The 21,801-nt window shown below is 46.3% G+C and overlaps 1 protein-coding gene across 1 annotated transcript in view; it reads left to right on the top strand.

The window, feature by feature from the left end:
- ELP3 (elongator acetyltransferase complex subunit 3) overlaps positions 1 to 21,801 on the top strand; it is a 210,073-nt gene that overhangs the window by 150,717 nt on the left and 37,555 nt on the right. The window contains exons 11-13 of the mRNA XM_040348125.1: positions 10,230 to 10,320; positions 12,920 to 12,985; positions 16,538 to 16,765. Of these exons, the coding sequence (XP_040204059.1) occupies positions 10,230 to 10,320; positions 12,920 to 12,985; positions 16,538 to 16,765 (385 nt within the window). The remainder of the gene's footprint in view (positions 1 to 10,229; positions 10,321 to 12,919; positions 12,986 to 16,537; positions 16,766 to 21,801) is intronic.

The raw sequence follows: 21,801 nt of genomic DNA, 5'->3' as shown, positions 1-21,801 counted from the left end.
AACCCTCTGGACTTCTTATAGAGGGCTCAATTGCCTCACTCTGAACAGCTGGAGTCTTTCAACGCCCTTAGACCTTGTCTGGCTATTTTTGCAGCAGACGCCCAATAATGATTAGTGTATTGTCTAAGCAAGGCAGAAATGTATGTCCCGTTTGTGACAACACCCACAGATTTACCTGACTTCCTGTCACATACGATTGAAGACATGAAGAAAAAATAGCCTAAGGCTGCATTCACACCTGAGCGTCGGTCGGCGTTTTTTTCCGGCGTTTTGTCGCGCGTATTCATGCTTATTTGCGCGTTTGCATACAGCGTTGTCCGACGTTTTTGTACTTTGAAGTTTTTTATTTTAGCCAATAGGAAAAACTATCATCTTTTCATCACTTGTTGCTATGTTGGTAGATTTTTTTAATCTTCTGCATGGGCGACAAGTTCTATTGATTAAAGCGACGAAACGCCCGTTGTCGCGCAAGTCGCTTGAATCGAGCATTTCCATTACTTTCTATGGGAAATGGAAACCCTCAAATACGCCCAAACCGCCCGATACGCGCGACAAAAAAGGGTCCGGAACTTTTTTTGGCGATGGGCGTCAGGCGCATCCGCGTTCAGATGTGAACCATCCCCATAGACTTTAATGTATTTTGGTCCCTCTGGCGTTTGTGAGCGTCGCGCTCCAGGCGACAAAACGCCTAGGTGTGAATGGGCTCTAATAACGTTCGTTTTTGCTGGCATCCTCTCACAACGAATGCAGATTCACAAGACGAATAGCTCTGCAATTTTTGCAAAAATTATTTGCTTTTTCTGGTGGCCAGATTTAATCCTCCGTCTTTTACAAAATATAGACGTGTGCAGTAAAAACGGATATAAAACATCAGTTTAAAATCCTAAAGAAGAGGATCCTAAATCCCCCAAAACATTTTAGTTTCCCTTTTAGACTGAGAACCGCTATAGGAGGGAAAGACATAAAGGAGTAAATGAATTCTGTGTTCTATGACCTGTTGGGTCGCACTAATACCGAATGCCCTGTTCCTGGGGAACTAGGTATGTTGGCTTGTAATGAGAAGTCTATTATAAGGCTGGCGACCAGTCTGCTCTGGGGTGTATTACATTGCAGACAAGATGAGATATCCACTGTAACTGGCTTTCCGATTAGGTGACACCAGTAGCTCCACTTCCCATTATTCTCTACATGTGCGCTACATGGAAACCAAGATTGCACTTGAACAGTAGAGAAACATTGACAGAAAAATAGAGTGTGCTGCTCCCCGCTGAGAAGACCAGGTACCGGAAGCCAGACAGGGGCTCGTCCTATGTCCTACAAGCCAAGCAAGTGTATGGGGGAGAGGAGTCGGACGTAAGACAGGGGTTGACAAATTTGCTTGGAATCTAGGAGCCAGCTAAAAAAGTTAGGAGCCAGAAAACGCGCCCCGTCCCGACAAGCTTGCGCGCAGAAGCGAACACATACATGAGCAGCGCCCGCATATGTAAACGGTGTTCAAACCACACATGTGAGGTTTTCGCCGCGATTGATAGAGCGAGAGCAATAATTCTAGCCCTAGACCTCCTCTGTAACTCAAAACATGCAACCTGTAGATTTTAAACGTCGCCTATGGAGATTTTAAAGGGTAAAAGTTTGTCGGCATTCCACGAGCAGGCGCAATTTTGAAGCGTGACACGTTGGGTATGAATTTACTCGGCGTAACGTTGGCTTTCATAATATTAAAAAAAAAAATGGGGATAACTTTACTGTTTTATTTTTTAATTAAAAAAAGTTTATTTTTTTTTCCCAAAAAAGTGCGCTTGTAAGACCGCTGCGCAAATACGGCGTGACAGAAAGTATTGCAACGATCGCCATTTTATTCTCTAGGGTGTTAGGATAAAAAATATATACAATGTTTGGGGGTTCTAATTAGAGGGAATAAGATGGCAGTGAAAATAGTGAAAAATTACATTAGAATTGCTGTTTAACTTGTAATGCTTAACTTGTAATACCAACGGCCACCACCGGATGGCGCCAGCTCACACATCTGGTGGTAATAACTTGTAATACCAACGGCTCACCACCAGATGGCGCCAGCTCACGAAAAAAGCCACCTTCCAAGCCAAGTCGCCAGGACACTATTTCTAGTCGCCATGGCGACCGGGATTTGTCGAGCCCTGACGTAAGAGATATGTCCATATATATATATATATATATAATGTGTGTGTGTGTGTGTGTGTGTGTATATGTGTATATATATATATATATATATATATTTTTTTTTTTTAATTATTATTATTTTAACCACTTAAGCCTCGGACCATTATGCAGCTAAAGGACCTTGCCCCTTTTTGCGATTCGGCGCGGCGTCTGTTTAACTGACAATTGCACGGTTGTGCGACGTGGTAAAAAAAAAAAAAACGCAATTGTAGAAAAATGTTTGGACAGCCGCGCTCTGGAAAAACCTTCTCGGTTGCCTTTTATTGATAAAAGTATTCAAACACCATACATCGCAGCAAAGACAGGGGCATACAGCTGACGTTTCGCACTATCAATCAGTGCTTACTCATAGCTAGCATAAAAAAAAAATCGCAATAAGCGTTTATTGATTGGTTTGCGCAAAAGTTATAGCGTCGACAAAATAGGGGATAGTTTTATGGCATTTTTATTAATCTTTTTTTTTTTTACTACTAATGGCAGCGATCAGCGATTTTTATCGTGGCTGCGACATTACGACGGACACTTTTGACACATTTTTGGGACCATTGTCATTAATACAGCGATTAGTGCTATAAAAATGCACTGATTACGGTGAAAATGACACTGGCAGTGAAGGGGTTAACCTCTAGGGGCCGCTGTAGGGGTTAAGTGTGCCTTAGTGTGTGATTCTTACTGTAGGGGGCGTGGCTGGGCGCATGACATCACTGATCGTCGTTCCCTATGACAGGGAACAGACGGTCACTGACAAGCCTCTAAGCATCGATCGGGTCCCGCGGTCACGGAGCATTCGGACCGGGTCTCGAACACGCCGCTGGCAGCGCGCTCGCGACCCACGGCTGGGTTCTTAAAGGGGACGTACCTCTATACCCTTCTCTTACATTCAAGATCCTCATGTGGTTAAATGTTGTAGTTGAGTTGAGAGGTATCTTAATATAGCGAGGTCTTACCCCAAAGGGTCCCGACGCGCATAGCAGAGTTCCTGGGAAAATAGGACCCAGGAACCAGAAGCAGCACACTTGGGGCACCTAGTTGATAATGGTAAGAGGAGGAACACGTAGAACTAAGTATTTGAAACAACTATAGGTCACTGACTTAAACGGTTGCATATTAACAGTTTTCCCTTACGTTCTACCTAAATACGGAACATGGGGAATGAGAGGAGCTTGTATACAAGGTTTGCAATTTCCTTTGGCCCATGGATTTGGTGCTTGTTATGTGGCCCTTGGACCCCATCAGTCAGTATTGGTAGGTTTGATTTGTTAAGGGGTTCTAATAGCATTGATCTCTAGCAGTCTCATATCTCTGCCTTTAACTGTCTCCGACAGCAGGTCTTCAATTTTCAGCATGTGCTGTAGTATGTCCAATGTCTGACAGTTTCCTCTAGTATGTTTACAGTCGTTGACAGTCTTCTGTAGCATTACATATGAATAACATGTGGGGCTCCTTGGTGATGTTGGGAGCCACACCAGAGGTGTCAGACGCCATTTCATTGCGGGCTGCATCAGCGGTAAGGTTGCCCTCAAAGGGCCAGTTGTATTTGGGGCGCACTGTGTACAGAGTGTAGGGTTCAAGAATGCAGATTTCAGGAGTGCGCTATGTAGAGTTCAGGAGTGTGCTACATCCAGGGTGCAGAGTTCAGGAGTGCACTACATCTAGGGTTCAGGAGGGGGTTACGTGCAGAGTTCAAGATTGCATTGTGTGCAGGGTTCAGGGGTGTGCTCTGTACAGAGTGCAGGGTTCAGGTGTGTGCTCTGTACAGAGTGCAGGGTTCAGGCGTGTGCTATGTACAAGAGTGTGTTATGTACAAAGTGCAGCGTTCAGGATTACACTACATACAGAGTGCAGAGTTAAGGGGTGCGCTGAGTGCAGGGTTCACAGGTGCATTACGTACAGAGTGCAGGGTCCAAGAGTTCTCTACGTGCAGAGTTCAGGAGTACATTACCTGCAGAGTTTAGGAATGCTCTACATACAGAATGCAGGGCTCAGGAGTGCTCTACGTACAGAATGCAGGGCTCAGGAGTGCTCTACGTACAGAGTGCAGGGCTCAGGGGGGCTCTACGTGCAGAGTCCAGGGGTGCACTGCATACAGAGTGCAGGGCTCAGGAGTGCATTACATGAAGAGTTAAGAGCTGCACTGTCTATAGAATGCCAGGACCAACTCTAGTACCTCCCTATGTAGGCAGCTCTGTCTCTCCTTGCAAGGAGATCGTTCTCTCTCTGATGCTGAACATCTGTCCTCGCCATGAGAGTGTGCAGTAATCTGTTAGATCTGGGAGACGCTCAGAGCAAAGCTGTCCCTTGTAATCACAGAAGGCCTCTGTATTTACAAGTGACAGTGGGAAGCTGGAGTGGACGGTGAGAGCCGGAGGTGATGGAATAGAGTTCTGCCACGTTCCAGCTGCAAAACTGGGTGCAAGGGCCACATGCCAAGGCCTGGTGGGCTAATTTCAGCCCCATGGGCTGTGTTTGACATGCATCATGCTCTAAAGTGAGACCACTGCTCCAAACAGCCATGTGTAGAGTCTGGCCTTGGTCACCTAACTGGTTTCCAGCCAATGGCTAATCTGCAATCAATGGTCAAGGGCACAGAATGGCAGCCCTTGACCACTATTAAATGTTAGGGCACCTCTGCTCAACAGTGAGTCACCTTCTACATCGTTCATTAGTAGGCTTTCTCATTGAACTTCCATTCTCACCCACAGTGTCTCTCAATTAAACTTTGCGCCGTGTTTGAGATGTGAGCGACAAGTAGTGACAAAAGCCTCTAATTAGGAGCCATCCTCTCCATTTCAGAGTTGTGCTCTCCTTACATTAGTGTTCCCGGATCCCATTGTAGTGCCCAGATGTTCAAAGTGTTCAGAGGAGCATTACCATACAAGTGTCTCCCTCAAGTATCTCTGCTACTTGAAAGACAAGAGGATACAGACGGGTCTTCATCCTAATGGATGGAGTGCTTAAAGTGATCCATTTTTTTATCCATCGCAGGTGTGCATTGTCTTGGCGTGAGCAGTAAATCTGTCCTTAAAAAAAATTAAATAAAAAAAGTCTGAATTAACCCTCTGCACACTGATATGCGCTTGTACACATTTCAATAATGCAGGCGAGCTGCGTCAAAGTGATCTTTATCAGGCCGACTGTTTTAAAGTGATCCCTCTCTCACCAACTTTGTTAAAGTGATACTTCTCGGGCCAGCTGCCTCAGTGATCCCTCTCTGGCCAACGGCGTCAAAGTGATCCCTCTCTGGCCAGCTGCGTCAAAGTGATCCATCTCTGGCCAGCTGCGTCAGTGATCCATCCTTGGCCAGCTGCCTCAGTGATCCCTCTCTGGCCAACTGCGTCAAAGTGATCCCTCTCTGGCCAACTGCGTCAAAGTGATCCCTCTCTGGCCAACTGCGTCAAAGTGATCCCTCTCTGGCCAACTGCGTCAAAGTGAGCCCTCTCTGGCCAACTGCGTCAAAGTGATCCATCTCTGGCCAGCTGCGTCAAAGTGATCCATCTCTGGCCAGCTGCCTCAGTGATCCATCTCTGGCCAGCTGCCTCAGTGATCCCTCTCTGGCCAGCTGCCTCAGTGATCCCTCTCTGGCCAGCTGCCTTAGTGATCCATCTCTGGCCAGCTGCCTTAGTGATCCATCTCTGGCCAGCTGCCTTAGTGATCCATCTCTGGCCAGCTGCCTCAGTGATCCATCTCTGGCCAGCTGCCTCAGGCCCCGTACACACGACCGAGTTTCTCGGCAGAATTCAGCCAGAAACTCGGTCGGAGCTGGATTCTGGCGAGAAACTCGGTCGTGTGTACACTTTTCAGCGAGGAAGCCGACGAGGAACTCGTCGGGCCGAAAAGAGAACATGTTCTCTATTTTCACACCGAACTCGACGAGGAACTCGATGTGTTTGGCACGTCGAGTTCCTCGGTCGTGTGTACGGGGCCTCAGTGATCCATCTCTGGCCAGCTGCCTCAGTGATCCATCTCTGGCCAACTGTGTCAAAGTGATCCCTCTCTGGCCAACTGCGTCAAAGTGAGCCCTCTCTGGCCAATTGCGTCAGTCATCCATCTCTGGCCAACTGCGTCAAAGTGATCTTTATCAGGCCAACTGTTTTAAAGTGATTTCTCTCTCACCAACTTTGTTAAAGTGATTCTTCTCGGGCCAGCTGCCTCAGTGATCCCTCTCTGGCCAACTGCGTCAGTGATCCCTCTCTGGCCAACTGCGTCAAAGTGATCCCTCTCTGGCCAGCTGCGTCAAAGTGATCCCTCTCTGGCCAGCTGGGTCAAAGTGATCCCTCTCTGGCCAACTTCGTCAAAGTGATCCCTCTCTGGCCAACTGCGTCAAAGTGATCTTTATCAGGCCGACTGTTTTAAAGTTATCCCTCTCTCACCAACTTTGTTAAAGTGATCCATCTCTGGCCAGCTGCCTCAGTGATCCCTCTCTGGCCATCTGCGTCAAAGTGATCCATCTCTGGCCAGCTGCGTCACAGTGATCACTCTCTGGCCAACTGCGTCAAAGGGATCCCTCTCTGGCCAACTGCGTCAAAGGGATCCCTCTCTGGCCAACTGCGTCAAAGGGATCCCTCTCTGGCCAACTGCGTCAAAGTGATCCCTCTCTGGCCAACTGCGTCAAAGTGATCCCTCTCTGGCCAACTGCGTCAAAGTGATCCCTCTCTGGCCAACTGCGTCAAAGTGATCCCTCTCTGGCCAACTGCGTCAAAGTGATCCCTCTCTGGCCAACTGCGTCAAAGTGATCCCTCTCTGGCCAACTGCGTCAAAGTGATCCCTCTCTGGCCAACTGCGTCAAAGTGATCCCTCTCTGGCCAACTGCGTCAAAGTGATCCCTCTCTGGCCAACTGCGTCAAAGTGATCCCTCTCTGGCCAACTGCGTCAAAGTGATCCCTCTCTGGCCAACTGCGTCAAAGTGATCCCTCTCTGGCCAACTGCGTCAAAGTGATCCCTCTCTGGCCAACTGCGTCAAAGTGATCCCTCTCTGGCCAACTGCGTCAAAGTGAGCCCTCTCTGGCCAACTGCGTCAAAGTGATCCATCTCTGGCCAACTGCGTCAAAGTGATCCATCTCTGGCCAGCTGCGTCAAAGTGATCCATCTCTGGCCAGCTGCGTCAAAGTGACGCAGCTGGCCAGAGATGGATCACTTTGACGCAGCTGGCCAGAGATGGATCACTTTGACGCAGTTGGCCAGAGATGGATCACTTTGACGCAGTTGGCCAGAGAGGGCTCACTTTGACGCAGTTGGCCAGAGAGGGATCACTTTGACGCAGTTGGCCAGAGAGGGATCACTTTGACGCAGTTGGCCAGAGAGGGATCACTTTGACGCAGTTGGCCAGAGAGGGATCACTGAGGCAGCTGGCCAGAGATGGATCACTGAGGCAGCTGGCCAGAGATGGATCACTGAGGCAGCTGGCCAGAGATGGATCACTTTGACGCAGTTGGCCAGAGAGGGATCACTTTGACGCAGTTGGCCAGAGAGGGATCACTTTGACGCGAGAGGGATCACTTTGACGCGAGAGGGATCACTGAGGCAGCTGGCCAGAGAGGGATCACTGAGGCAGCTGGCCAGAGAGGGATCACTGAGGCAGCTGGCCAGAGAGGGATCACTGAGGCAGCTGGCCAGAGAGGGATCACTGAGGCAGCTGGCCAGAGAGGGATCACTGAGGCAGCTGGCCAGAGAGGGATCACTGAGGCAGCTGGCCAGAGAGGGATCACTGAGGCAGCTGGCCAGAGAGGGATCACTGAGGCAGCTGGCCAGAGAGGGATCACTGAGGCAGCTGGCCAGAGAGGGATCACTGAGGCAGCTGGCCAGAGATGGATGACTGAGGCAGCTGGCCAGAGATGGATCACTTTGACGCAGTTGGCCAGAGAGGGATCACTTTGACGCAGCTGGCCAGAGATGGATCACTTTGACGCAGCTGGCCAGAGATGGATCACTTTGACGCAGCTGGCCAGAGAGGGATCACTTTGACGCAATTGGCCAGAGAGGGATCAAAGTGATCCCTCTCTGGCCAACTGCATCCAAGTGATCCCTCTCTGGCCAACTGCGTCAAAGTGATCCCTCTCTGGCCAACTGCGTCAAAGTGATCCATCTCTGGCCAACTGCATCCAAGTGATCCATCTCTGGCCAACTGCGTCAAAGTGATCCATCTCTGGCCAGCTGCGTCAAAGTGATCCCTCTCTGGCCAATTGCATCAACGTGATCCCTCTCTGGCCAACTGCGTCAAAGTGATCCCTCTCTGGCCAGCTGCGTCAAAGTGATCCCTCTCTGGCCAACTGTGTCGAAGTCCTCCTTCTCTGGGTTTGCAACTATGTCATATGAGACAAAACATGAGATCACCTTGGGATGTTCACTGACCATAAAGGGGTCATTATGGGGGTTTCATACTGTTCTGCTATTTATTTTTTTATAAGAAAGGGGGGGGGGGGTTGGTGGTTATTATATTCCACCTAAAGAAAGCTTGATCTGTTGCAAAAAAATAAGAATTAAAAATGATTTGGGTGCAGAGTTGCGTATACAGAGTATGTGTCAGTTATTTACCCAACTGAGCCTTGATCTGGCAGTTTTTGTGATCAGAACGCGGACGCTCTTTACCACGTGATCAGCTGTGTCCAATCATGGCTGATCACGATGTAAACCGAAAGAGCCGTTGATCAGCTTTTCCTCACTCGTGTCTGACAGACGCAAGTAAAGGAGAGCCGATTGGCGGCTCTCCTGACTAGGGGTGCAACGGATCAAAAAACTCACGGATCTCTGATCGATCCTCGGATCAGGAGTCACGGATCGGATCATTTTCGGCTCAGTAAAAAAAAATAAAAAAAAAACACAAGACAAACACAAGTTTTTTGTCTTTTTACATTTTTATTAATATTTTTTTTTTTTTTTTTTACTACTAATGGCAGCGATCAACGATTTTTTTCGTGACCGCGACATAATGGCGGACACATCGGACAATTTTGGGACCATTACAGTGGGAAAAATGGCAATTACAGTGTTACTGTTTTACTAGGGTGGGGGCATTGTTGGCTATGGCTATTATTAATAGCCATAGCCAACATTGCCCCCACACTAGTAAAACAGTAACACTTGTAATTGCCATTTTTGCCACTGTAATAATAGTCATAGCCAACATTGCCCCCACACTAGTAAACAGTAACCCTGTGTGTATAGCCATTTTTCCCACTGATTACAGTGGCAAAAATGGCAATTACAGTGTTACTGTTTTACTAGACCGAGTGCTATTAAGCCATTAGCCAACTCACTGTACTGATGTACTCGGTCCGTCTCACTGTACTCAGGTTGCATGCAGAGTCAGCTGCGCAGCGCGCTCTTGCAAAATAGAAGAAATCCACGAGCAGAGGGAGGAGTGATGACGTCAGCGCGCACCGCCGCCGAGTGTACCAAGATGGCCGACCGCTCCGGAGCTAGGCCGAAGCCACGGTCTTTCCTAAGGCCGCGGTGCGTTCCGCGGATCCCATACTGTGCCGATCCGAACAGGTCGACCCGTTGGGATCGGGCACGATCCGTTGCACCCCTACTCCTGATAGGTGGTGGGTCTGTGCTGATTGTTTATCAGCGCAGACCCCCTCCCCCCCGCTGATGCGCACACTGGACCACCAGGGAAGCCCTTAACACGTGGATGGCCAGGTACGTAGCCCATGGCCATCCACATATGCCAATACATGCCCAATTTGACAAACGGGCACTGACTGGTACCATTATGGAACAAATAAATGATGTCCAGCAATGCCACTCATCAGTGCCACCCATACGTGACTATCAGTGTCCATCCGTGCCACCCATAAGTGCCACCTATCAGTGCCCATCAGTGGTGCCACCTCATCAGTGCCCGTCTGTGCAGCCATATCAGTGCCCGTCATTGAAGAAGAAAACATACTTATTTACTACAAAAAAAAAACACACACAGAAAGTTTGAAGACCCCTGATCTAGTTAAATGTTGCATATCAGTTTCCATTGTGTTTGGCCAGTCTCTTTACGAACTCTTAAGTTAACAGCCATTTGATTTTCTTTTGCTTAGAGATATTCCCATGCCACTGGTCAGCTCTGGGGTAGAGCATGGAAACCTTCGAGAGCTGGCCTTAGCACGGATGAAAGATCTTGGTACAGAGGTACGTACAACATTCACATTTTATATCTTAAGGGACTTATTTGGGAGGCTGTCACTATCGATAAAGTGAATCTATAGCCAAAACTTTGATTGGACAGTCCTGGATGGCATGTAGGAGGATTAGTGGCGTGTCCTCAGAGTGGGAATTGTTAAGCGTGTGAAGATTTGGAAGTTAGGTGGGGAGCACCGTGCGCGAAGTCTTGCCATTCCAGGCACAACAGGTACTCCAGAATGCCATTAATGTGTTAGGACAGTGGTCTCCAAACTGCAGCCCAGGGGCCAGATGTGGCTCTTTACTTGCTTTTAACCTGTGTTAGGACATACGGGGGGGGGGGGGGGTGTGTATTTGATCCCCTGCTAATTTTGTATGTTTGCCCAGTGTAAAAAAAATTAAATAAAAGGTAAAATAAATAAGATTTTTTTTTTTTTTTTTTTAACCACTTAAGGACCGGACCAATATGCTGCTAAATGACCCAAGGGGTTTTTACAATTCGGCACTGCATCGCTTTAATAGACGTGGCTCCCAAACAAAATTGGCGTCCTTTTTCCCCCACAAATAGAGCTTTCTTTTGGTGGTATTTGATCACCTCTGCGGTTTTTATTTTTTGCGCTATAAACAAAAATAGAGCGACAAAAAAAAATGCAATATTTTTAACTTTTTGCTATAATAAATATCCCCCAAAAACATATATAATTTTTTTTCCCCTCAGTTTAGGCCGATACGAATTCTTCTACCTATTTTTGGTAAAAAAAATCGCAATAAGCGTTTATCGATTGGTTTGCGCAAAATTTATAGCGTTTACAAAATAGGGGAGTTTTATTATTATTTTTTTTTTTTTACTACTAATGGCGGCGATCAGCGATTTTTTTCATGACTGCGACATTATGGCGGACACTTCGGACAATTTTGACACATTTTTGGGACCATTGTCATTTTCTCAGCAAAAAATGCATTTAAAATGCATTGTTTATTGTGAAAATGATAGTTGCAGTTTGGGAGTTAACCACAGGGGGCGCTGTAGGAGTTAGGGTTCACCTAGTGTGTGTTTACAACTGTAGGGGGGTGTGGCTGTAGGTCTGGCGTCATCGATCGAGTCTCCCTATAAAAGGGATCACTCGATCGATGCAGCCGCCACATTGAAGCACGGGGAAGCCGTATTTACATACGACTCTCCCCGTTCTTCAGCTCCGGGAGCGATCGCGTTGGGGCGGCTATTCGTCTAGGCAGGGACGTACAGGTACGCCAATGTGCCATTCTGCCGACGTATATGTACATGCGGCGGTCCGGAAGTGGTTAAACGCGACAGTGAGCTAGCGCGCAGAAGCGGACGCATATGAAAACCTGTGTTCAAACCACACATGGTGAGGTATCGCCGTGATCGGTAGAGCGAGAGCAATAATTCTAACCCTAGACCTCCTCTGTAACTCCAAACATGCAACCTGTAGAATTTCTTTAAACGTTGCCTATAGAGATTTTTTAGGGTAGAAGTTTGTCGCCATTCTACGAGCGGGCGACAAAATGTTTCCTTTTTGCTATAATAAATATCCCAAATAAAATGAATGGCCCAGATTCTCGTAGAATCGCGCAAAACTCCACGGGCGTAACGTATCTCATTTACGTTACGCCGCCGCAAGTTTAACCCCCCCGCCCGCAAACCCTGACAACCAATAGCCAGGGTTGTTGGAAAGAGGCCCTTGTCGTCATCAACATGGGATGGGGACAAGGTGCTTTGGGGTGGGGAGCGCAGGGCCCCCTGCCCCAAAGCACCCACCCCTCCATGTGAGGACATGCGACCTGGTATGGTTCAGGAGGGGGGGGGCGCTCGCTCGCCCCCACCCCCTTTCTTGACCAGCTGGGCTGTGTGCTCGGATAAGGGTCTGGTATGGACTTTGGGGGGACCCCCATGCCGTTTTTTTGGCGTAGGGGGTTCTCCTTAAAATCCATGCCAGACCGAAGCGCATGGCATGCTCTTAGTGCTCCTCTCTGATTAATGCCCTCCTTGCCCGGTCCGTGAGTTTTGGTGTGCGGCCGTCTCTTGGCAGGTTTGCTGCTGTGCCATGTTCTTTCCATTTGGTTATGATAGATTTGATGGAGCTCCTAGGATCATCAAATATTTGGATATGTTTTTATAACCTAACCCTGACTTGTACTTCTCAACAACATTGTCCCTTACTTGTTTGGAGAGTTCCTTGGTCTTCGTGGCAGTGTTTGGTTAGTGGTGCCTCTTGCTTAGGTGTTGCAGCCTCTGGGGCCTTTCAGAAAGGTGTGTCTATGTAATGACAGATCATGTGACACTTAGATTGCACACAGGTGGGCATCATGTCACTAATTATGTGACTTCTGAAGGTAATTGGTGGCACCAGAGCTTTTTATTTCTGAAAAATTGTTTTATGTATTTATTTTTCTAATTTTACTTCACCAATTTATTGTGTTCTGATCCATCACATAGAATTCAGATAAAAAATGAACTAAAGGCTGTAATGTAACAAAATAGGTAAAAAGCCAAAGGGGGTGAATACTTTTGCAAGGCACTGTATGTGTGTGTATATATATATATACATAATAATTCTTGCATTCATTCATGTGCTCTTTTGTACAGTGCCGTGACGTAAGAACCAGAGAAGTGGGGATCCAAGAAATTCATCACAAACTCCGACCGTATCAGGTACTGTCTACAGCATCTCATCAGATAATTGTCACAAAGAGAGATGATATCCAGGAAAGCTTTGTAAACAATAAAACAACTTTTTGTTTATTATGGATAGATTAGTGAAGGGGTCAGTTTTTTTTTTTTGCTGGGGGGAAGTTGGCGTCACTTCCTGCCTGTTATATCTCCAGGAAGTCAACTTTACATCCTTGCCACGATCCGCGGTGGAGTACTTTTCAGAGGCATCTAAGTGGTGGCTTCAAAAGTGATATGTCACCTCCTCGCGGCTTGTGTTAACCCTTAAAATGCTGCAGCGCTGTGCCACAATCACGTGCATTATACACGGTCGTGTGTGGGCCCCATTCACGTTAATGGGCATAGATTTTGACCTTGAAATTGTGTACTAACATGGCTGCTGGCCGTGCTAACCCGCAGTTAGGCAGTCAGAGGGTGGTAAAACCGTGACTTGGCTGCCTGTTTTGTACCGTTTCCTGTCCCAACTGTGCAAGCAAGGCCTTAAAATAGTTGTAAACCCTCACATATACCCAGTGATGTGACTGTCCTCAGGTGATACACAGAAATGAAACCAATCCTCCTACATAAGTTGTACCTGTTTAACTGCAGGATCATCATACTCCGAAAGACTTGAGGCTGTAATTGGTGCCAAAGGTGCTTCAACAAAGTATTGCGCAAAGGCTGTGCACACTTGTGTATATGGAATATTTTTATTTTTTTTATTATTTAATAAATTTGCAAAGATTTCAAACATACTTCTTTCACATTGTCATTATGGAGTATGGTTTGTAGAATTTTGAGGAAAATAATGAATTTAATTAATTTTGGAATAAGGCTGTGTAACGGTCAGGGGTTAACGCCGTTTACCATATTCCATTCCACCAACCCAAGACAGCTTATCCGACACTCCACAATCCAGCAGACACGATCCATATGGATTTTCCCAGAATAACGAGACATAAGCTCTGTTCTCTGGTTCCAAACAGAATGACTACTTTAATGGTAAACTCAGCTCTTCTTATACAGTTAGCAACCAAATATGGACAATGACTCAACTCCACCCACAACATGACACAAGGAACTTCAATACACATTCCTTTAGATGCAAGTCAGACTTTCTGGCACCGAATCTACATGAGTCAATTACTATAGCTGACATGGCAGACATCATGACTTTTAGAGTGTGTTAACTCACAACACATATTAGCATCAATAGAACTTTCACACAATACAGGGTTAGTTAGCATAGCACCATGAAATATCTTTGGAGCCAGGCTTAATTAACACAATAGACAATAGAATGCAATCGCAGCAAGCTTTCATCATTACAGCCAGGTAGCTGGAGGCGATTAACATCTTAACAGTAGCAGACTTAATTGGCACCTCAACAGTCTATGTTCCACATTGAAGGAGACACTCTCCTATTGACCTGTTGTGGTCAGAATTAGCAACTTGTAATATTTCAAGATATCCTGCAATACATGAATTATCATTATTGTCCCATCCTATGTAATTCATGATATCAGTTCTCAGTCATCCTATGCCCCTAATGGACATAGGATGACCCTAGACCCAAGAGTCATTAGTGAAGCTGGCACAGGAGTACCCCCCCCCCATCCTTAAAAAGTCTCTGGGTATCACGGGCCATTCCGTTACAGGCTGTAACATAACAAAATGTGGAAAAAGCGAAGTGCTGTGAATACTTTCCGGATGCACTGTATATGAGCATCCCAACAACAGACCTGTGTGTCCCCCGGCCACCGCAAAGAATTCCCCGCCACGTCACCGCTGAATTAATTTCTGTGTGATTCAGCACAAAAGCCAGCGGAGGTGTGCGGCGTTGTCATAGACCTCATATAAATGATTATCATTAGTGACTACGCCAACGCAGCACCCTCCGTCAAGGTAGAGCGCTCATCCCAATGGAATTGAAAGTCATCTGGCCAAGTGAGGGGAAAAAGCAATCGGAGTACATTTTTTTTTTTTTGTTAAATCTCATTTGTAATACATAGTCAGGCGGCGGGCAGCTGATCAGGCCGGTCAGCTTGGAGAGGGCCAACCGGGGAAAATCGGCTGTCATACATTGAATAAGTGTGCGGGACAGGGGACTTCCTGCTGACGGCTGACTTGCAATATTATTATTATTATCATTTGCCTTGCTGTGCATTCATGTGACAACCTATAATGGCATATTGTAAAATTGATATGCCAGGGGGCGAGGGGAGCTTTTTAAAACTACGGTTATACTGGATCTTCTACTACAGTGGTCTCCATACCACGGCCGGAGGTGGCCCTTTTGCCAGCCTTTTATCTGGCCATTGGGGGCACTATTCCTCGCACTGATTTGAGGCACTATTCCCAACACTGACACCAATGCATGAGCATTACATTTTTTCCGGACAGTATTAACCGCATAAGACCCGGACCATTATGCAGGTTAAGGACCTTGCCCCTTTTTGCGATTCGGCACTGCGTTGCTTTAACTGACAATTGCGCGGTCGTGCGACGTGGCTCCCAAACAAAATTGGCATTCTTTTTTTCCCCCCACAAATAGAGCTTTATTTTGGTGGTATTTGATCCCCTCTGCGGTTTTTATTTTTTGCGCTATAAACAAAAATAAAGCGACAATTTAAAAAAAAAAACAATATTTTTAACTTTTTGCTATAATAAATATCCACCAAAAAAGATATAAAAAAAAAAAGTTTTTCCTCAGTTTAGGCCGATACGTATTCTTCTACCTGTTTTTGGTAAAAAAAAAATCGCAATAAGCGTTTATCGATTGGTTTTGCGCAAAATTTATAGCGTTTAAAAAAATAGGGGATAGTTTTATGGCATTTTTTTTACTACTAATGGCGGCGATCAGCGATCACTGACATTGCCACAATGAAGAACGGGGAAGGTGTGTTTACACTCACCTCTCCCCGTTCTTCAGCTCCTGTGACCGTTCGCGGGACACCGGCGTCAATCGGGTCCCGCGGTCACGGAGCTTCGGACCGGGTCGCGAGCGACCCTACAGCTGGGCTCTTAAAGAGGACATACCCATACGTGATTGTGCCCAGCCCTGCCGTTCTGCCAACGTATATCGGCGTGAAGGGGTCCTTAAGTGGTTAAAGGAAACTTAACACTGTTTTTTTTTTATTTCAACTGATCATATTATTATTATTATTATCGTATATACTCGAGTATAAGCCGACCCGAATATAAGCTGAGGCACCTATTTTACCACAAAATTAGAATTGCTGTTTAACTTGTAATGCTTAACTTGTAATACCAACGGCCACCACCAGATTGCGCCAGCTCACACATCTGGTGGTAATAACTTGTAATACCAACGGTTTACCACCAGATGGCGCCAGCCCACCTTCCAAGCCAAGTCGCCAGGACACCATTTCTAGTCGCCATGGCGACCTGGCGCCCGGGATTTGTCGAGCCCTGTACTCGAGTATATATACGGTATACAGTCCATCTATGGCCGGAGCCCAGGATAAGGGAGATTGTACAGCCATATAGTAACAAGGTTGGATATGTGATAATGTTCCTCCTCCTCTTGTCCAGGTGGAACTAATTCGGAGAGACTATGTGGCCAATGGTGGTTGGGAGACCTTCCTGTCCTATGAAGACCCAGAGCAGGACATTCTCATTGGCCTATTGCGTCTACGGAAATGCTCACCAGAGTCCTTCAGACCTGAGCTGAAGGGAGGAGTGTCCATAGTGAGAGAGCTTCACGTCTATGGCAGTGTGGTGCCCATCAGCAGTCGAGACCCGTCCAAGTTCCAGCACCAGGTAAGTGGAGAGAAGTCGTGTGTGGCAATAATGATTGAGAGTGGATCTTAGGGGAGGAGAATTCTATACTTCCATGGGGGCTGCTGTTCCACTGACATCAATAAATTAAGGGGCAATTCTTCCATTGGGGCCACTATCCCATTGGCACCAATCAATTAATTGGCTATTCCTCCATGGGGGCCACCATCCCACCAATAAATTAATTGGCTATTCCTCCATGGGGGCCACCATCCCACCAATAAATTCATTGGCTATTCCTCCATGGGGGCCACCATCCCACCAATAAATGAATTGGCTATTCCTCCATGGGGGCCACCATCCCACCAATAAATGAATTGGCTATTCCTCCATGGGGGCCACCATCCCACCAATAAATTAAGGGGCAATTCCATTGGGGCCACTATCCCATTGACACCAATCAATTAATTGTCTATTCCTCCATGGGGGCCACCATCCCACCAATAAATGAATTGGCTATTCCTCCATGGGGGCCACCATCCCACCAATAAATTGGCTATTCCCCCATGGGGGCCACCATCCCACCAATAAATTGGCTATTCCTCCATGGGGGCCACCATCCCACCAATAAATTAAGGGGCAATTCTTCCATTGGGGCCACTATCCCATTGACACCAATCAATTAATTGTCTATTCCTCCATGGGGGCCACCATCCCACCAATAAATGAATTGGCTATTCCTCCATGGGGGCCACCATCCCACCAATAAATGAATTGGCTATTCCTCCATGGGGGCCACCATCCCACCAATAAATTCATTGGCTATTCCTCCATGGGGGCCACCATCCCACCAATAAATTCATTGGCTATTCCTCCATGGGGGCCACCATCCCACCAATAAAGTAAGAAGTTCTACTTATTCTTCCCCACAAATAGAGCTTTCTTCTGGTGGTATTTGATCACCTCTGCTTGTTTGCGGTATAAACAAAAAAAAGTGTAAATTTTGAAAAAAAATAATTTTTTTTTACTTTTTGCCATTATCCCAAATAAAATTAAAATGTTTTTTTTTTTTCATCAGTTTAGGCCAATATGTATTCTTCTACATATTTTTGGTAAAATAAATCACAAAAAATGTGTATTAATTGGTTTGTGCAAAAGTTATATAGGTAGGTTCAGGTACATTGGTGTAATGTTACGGCGGCGTAGCTTAGTGTGTTTAGGCTACGCCGCCGTAAATTAGCTAGGCTAGTAATGATTCTCAATCTACTTACCTGCTAATTTATGGCGGCGTAGCCTAAAACGAGCGGGCGTAAGGGCGCCTAATTCAAATGGGTTGGGGGGGGCGTGTTTCATGGTAATGAGGCTTGACCTCACGTTTTTGACGTTTTTTTGCTACTGCGCATGCGCCGGGCGCCTACATTTCCCAGTGCGCATTGCGGCTAAGTACGCCGTACGGGCATATTGATTTCGACGTGGACGTAAACGACGAAACTCCCGATTCGCGGACGACTTACGCAAACGACGTAAAAAATTCGAACCTCGCGGCGGGCACGGCGGCCATACTTTAACATTGTTATTCCACTTCATAGGTGGAATAACTTTAGGCCGCCTAAGGCCTTACGGAAACGGCGTAAATCGACTGCGGCAGCCGGGCGTACGTTCGGGAATCGGCGAACAATCTCATTTACATAATCTACGCCGACCGCAATGGAAGCGCCACCTAGCGGCCATCCAAAATATTGCAATCTAAGATAGGACGGCGCAAGCCGTCATATCTTAGATAGGTTTAAGCGTATCTCTGTTTGAGCATACGCTTAAACTTATGTCGGCGTAGATTCTGAGTTAGGTCGGCTTATCTACTGATAAGCCGGCCTAACTCTTTGTGAATCTACCTAATAGCGTCTACAAAATAGCTTATGTCGCATGACGTGTGAAAATCCATGTTTCCTTATGAGAGTCGTCTTCACTGGTCTGACTTTGAAAATGCCTCCTCCTCCCCCTCCCTTCTTCAAGCTAACATAGTGGCTGAAGAAAGCTCTATTCACGGTTACGCTTTCATGCAAAGAGTGCAATTTCAGGGAAAGTAGAACTCGGAGATCAGGAGACAACAACATTGAAAGTTGTAAACGGCAAGTTCTGGGTTAAGAATTTAACAAATTGATTGCCAGGGAATGTTTATTGTATTGTGCTCAATGGGTTAAACTAAAAAAGGCTGAGGATTTGATACTACTCTTCTCACCATTGTAACAAGTGAAATATTTGCGCTGTAAAGTGTTATACAAATTAATGTGTGTGTGCATATAACCACATACATATACAAGTACAAAAAATGGGTGGGGAAAGTCCAAAAAAGGGGAGTGACACTAATATACCAGTAAACAATATTGTTGAATAGTCATTAATCGAGGGCACAGTGCTGAAGTGGTCCAGGTACAACAAAATCCAACCATGTAGGGGTGCAGTTCATCAATACTTAATCCAATCAATAACGTTGTGAAGTGAAAAATGTTGAAAAACACAACAATAAAATATAAAAATAGAAATAAAAATAAAAATAAGGGTCAAAGTATTTCAGAAGAAGGAGGCCTTGTATCCAAAAAGGGTGAAAGATAGAGAGTGAGCCGTAACCAAGATCTCATATATGCACCTCTAGTGATCCCAGCAGCTCACCTCTAATCTGGCAAGCTGGATTGAATCAGCCTGATCCTGATGGGTGTGGTCCGTTGTTGGATATCACATACGGGTCTCCATAAAGTGTATTACATGAAAAAGTAAAAGGGTAGAAACCAAATGGTGTGATAACGTCACAGAGAGGGGTAGCAATGTCTTCTGATTTAAACCAGTGGAGATGCACTCACATGTGGGTGAAAAAACTGGGGCTCTTATCCACGAACGCCGAGCTCGTCAGTCCCTCCTTCCTCTCCCTTACTGATTCTCCAAGGTTAGGAGTCCCGTGTCCCCAATGGTTCACGAATCGGCTCTTGTTATGTATGAGGATCTCGGTAGTGTATGTGGGGTAAGAGAGAAGGACAAGCCTGATCGTGTGATATCATCAACAATAAACAAAAACCCCCCAGGAATGCCAGGTAGTAATGCACTCACATGAACAATATAACATAAAAGACCTTCCTCCACGAGTGCGGACTCGCAATAAATCTGTGCCTCCAACACTTCCCCTCTATCTGTGGCTCAGTCCGGACACTCAGATGTGGCAGTCATACATGGGGGGAAGTGGAATAGACAACCACAGCGTAGCCCAATCAGACGTGAAAAGTTTATTTAAAAGCACTTAAAAACTCACATTTAAAATCGAAATTGCTGCATCAATCCGACGAGTGGCGAACTCGTATGTCCAGTGGTCGGATGCTGGAGTGTGTCAAGCCCTCCAATCCCGACGCGTATCGTCAACATGTGACTTCATCAGGGGATGATCCCCTGATGAAGTCACATGTTGACGATACGCGTCGGGATTGGAGGGCTTGACACACTCCAGCATCCGACCACTGGACATACGAGTTCGCCACTCGTCGGATTGATGCAGCAATTTCGATTTTAAATGTGAGTTTTTAAGTGCTTTTAAATAAACTTTTCACGTCTGATTGGGCTACGCTGTGGTTGTCTATTCCACTTCCCCCCATGTATGACTGCCACATCTGAGTGTCCGGACTGAGCCACAGATAGAGGGGAAGTGTTGGAGGCACAGATTTATTGCGAGTCCGCACTCGTGGAGGAAGGTCTTTTATGTTATATTGTTCATGTGAGTGCATTACTACCTGGGCATTCCTGGGGGGTTTTTGTTTATTGTTGATGATATCACACGATCAGGCTTGTCCTTCTCTCTTACCCCACATACACTACCGAGATCCTCATACATAACAAGAGCCGATTCGTGAACCATTGGGGACACGGGACTCCTAACCTTGGAGAATCAGTAAGGGAGAGGAAGGAGGGACTGACGAGCTCGGCGTTCGTGGATAAGAGCCCCAGTTTTTTCACCCACATGTGAGTGCATCTCCACTGGTTTAAATCAGAAGACATTGCTACCCCTCTCTGTGACGTTATCACACCATTTGGTTTCTACCCTTTTACTTTTTCATGTAATACACTTTATGGAGACCCGTATGTGATATCCAACAACGGACCACACCCATCAGGATCAGGCTGATTCAATCCAGCTTGCCAGATTAGAGGTGAGCTGCTGGGATCACTAGAGGTGCATATATGAGATCTTGGTTACGGCTCACTCTCTATCTTTCACCCTTTTTGGATACAAGGCCTCCTTCTTCTGAAATACTTTGACCCTTATTTTTATTTTTATTTTTATTTCTATTTTTATATTTTATTGTTGTGTTTTTCAACATTTTTCACTTCACAACGTTATTGATTGGATTAAGTATTGATGAACTGCACCCCTACATGGTTGGATTTTGTTGTACCTGGACCTCTTCAGCACTGTGCCCTCGATTAAGGACTATTCAACAATATTGTTTACTGGTATATTAGTGTCACTCCCCTTTTTTGGACTTTCCCCACCCATTTTTTGTACTTGTTTATGTATGTGGTTATATGCACACACACATTAATTTGTATAACACTTTACAGCGCAAATATTTCACTTGTTACAATTATCACTTTTTGTCTATCGAGGTAGACCTCTTTTTTATTTGCAGCAGTATCCCCACTTTTCACTTGTCCCTTCACTCTAGACAGCGCAGGAGTTCACTTCACTTATTCTTCTCACCATTGGTCGAATGTCCAGAAGCACCTACTTTCATAAAGTGTCCGATGTAAACGTTCATTGTTCCAGTGTAGAAAAGAGGGGGTTTGGTCCACAAGAGGAGGTTCTCTGAGTGGGTTGGTCCACCAAAGGGGGGGGGTTCTGTGAGTGGGGTTGGTCCCCCAAAGGGGGGGTTCTCTGAGTGGATTGGTCCACCAAAGGGGAAGGTTCTTTGAGTGCGTTAGTCCACCAAACGGGGGGTTCTCTGAGTGGATTGGTCCACCAAAGGGGGGGGGGGTCTCTGAGTGGATTGGTCCACCAAAAGGGGGGTTTTCTGAATGCATTGGTCCACCAAAGGGGG

This window comes from Rana temporaria, chromosome 4, assembly GCF_905171775.1.
Source record: "Rana temporaria chromosome 4, aRanTem1.1, whole genome shotgun sequence".
Classification (NCBI taxonomy): domain Eukaryota; kingdom Metazoa; phylum Chordata; class Amphibia; order Anura; family Ranidae; genus Rana; species Rana temporaria.
The sequence above is the reverse complement of the archived record's forward strand: the minus strand, read 5'-3'. Positions and strand labels throughout refer to the sequence as shown.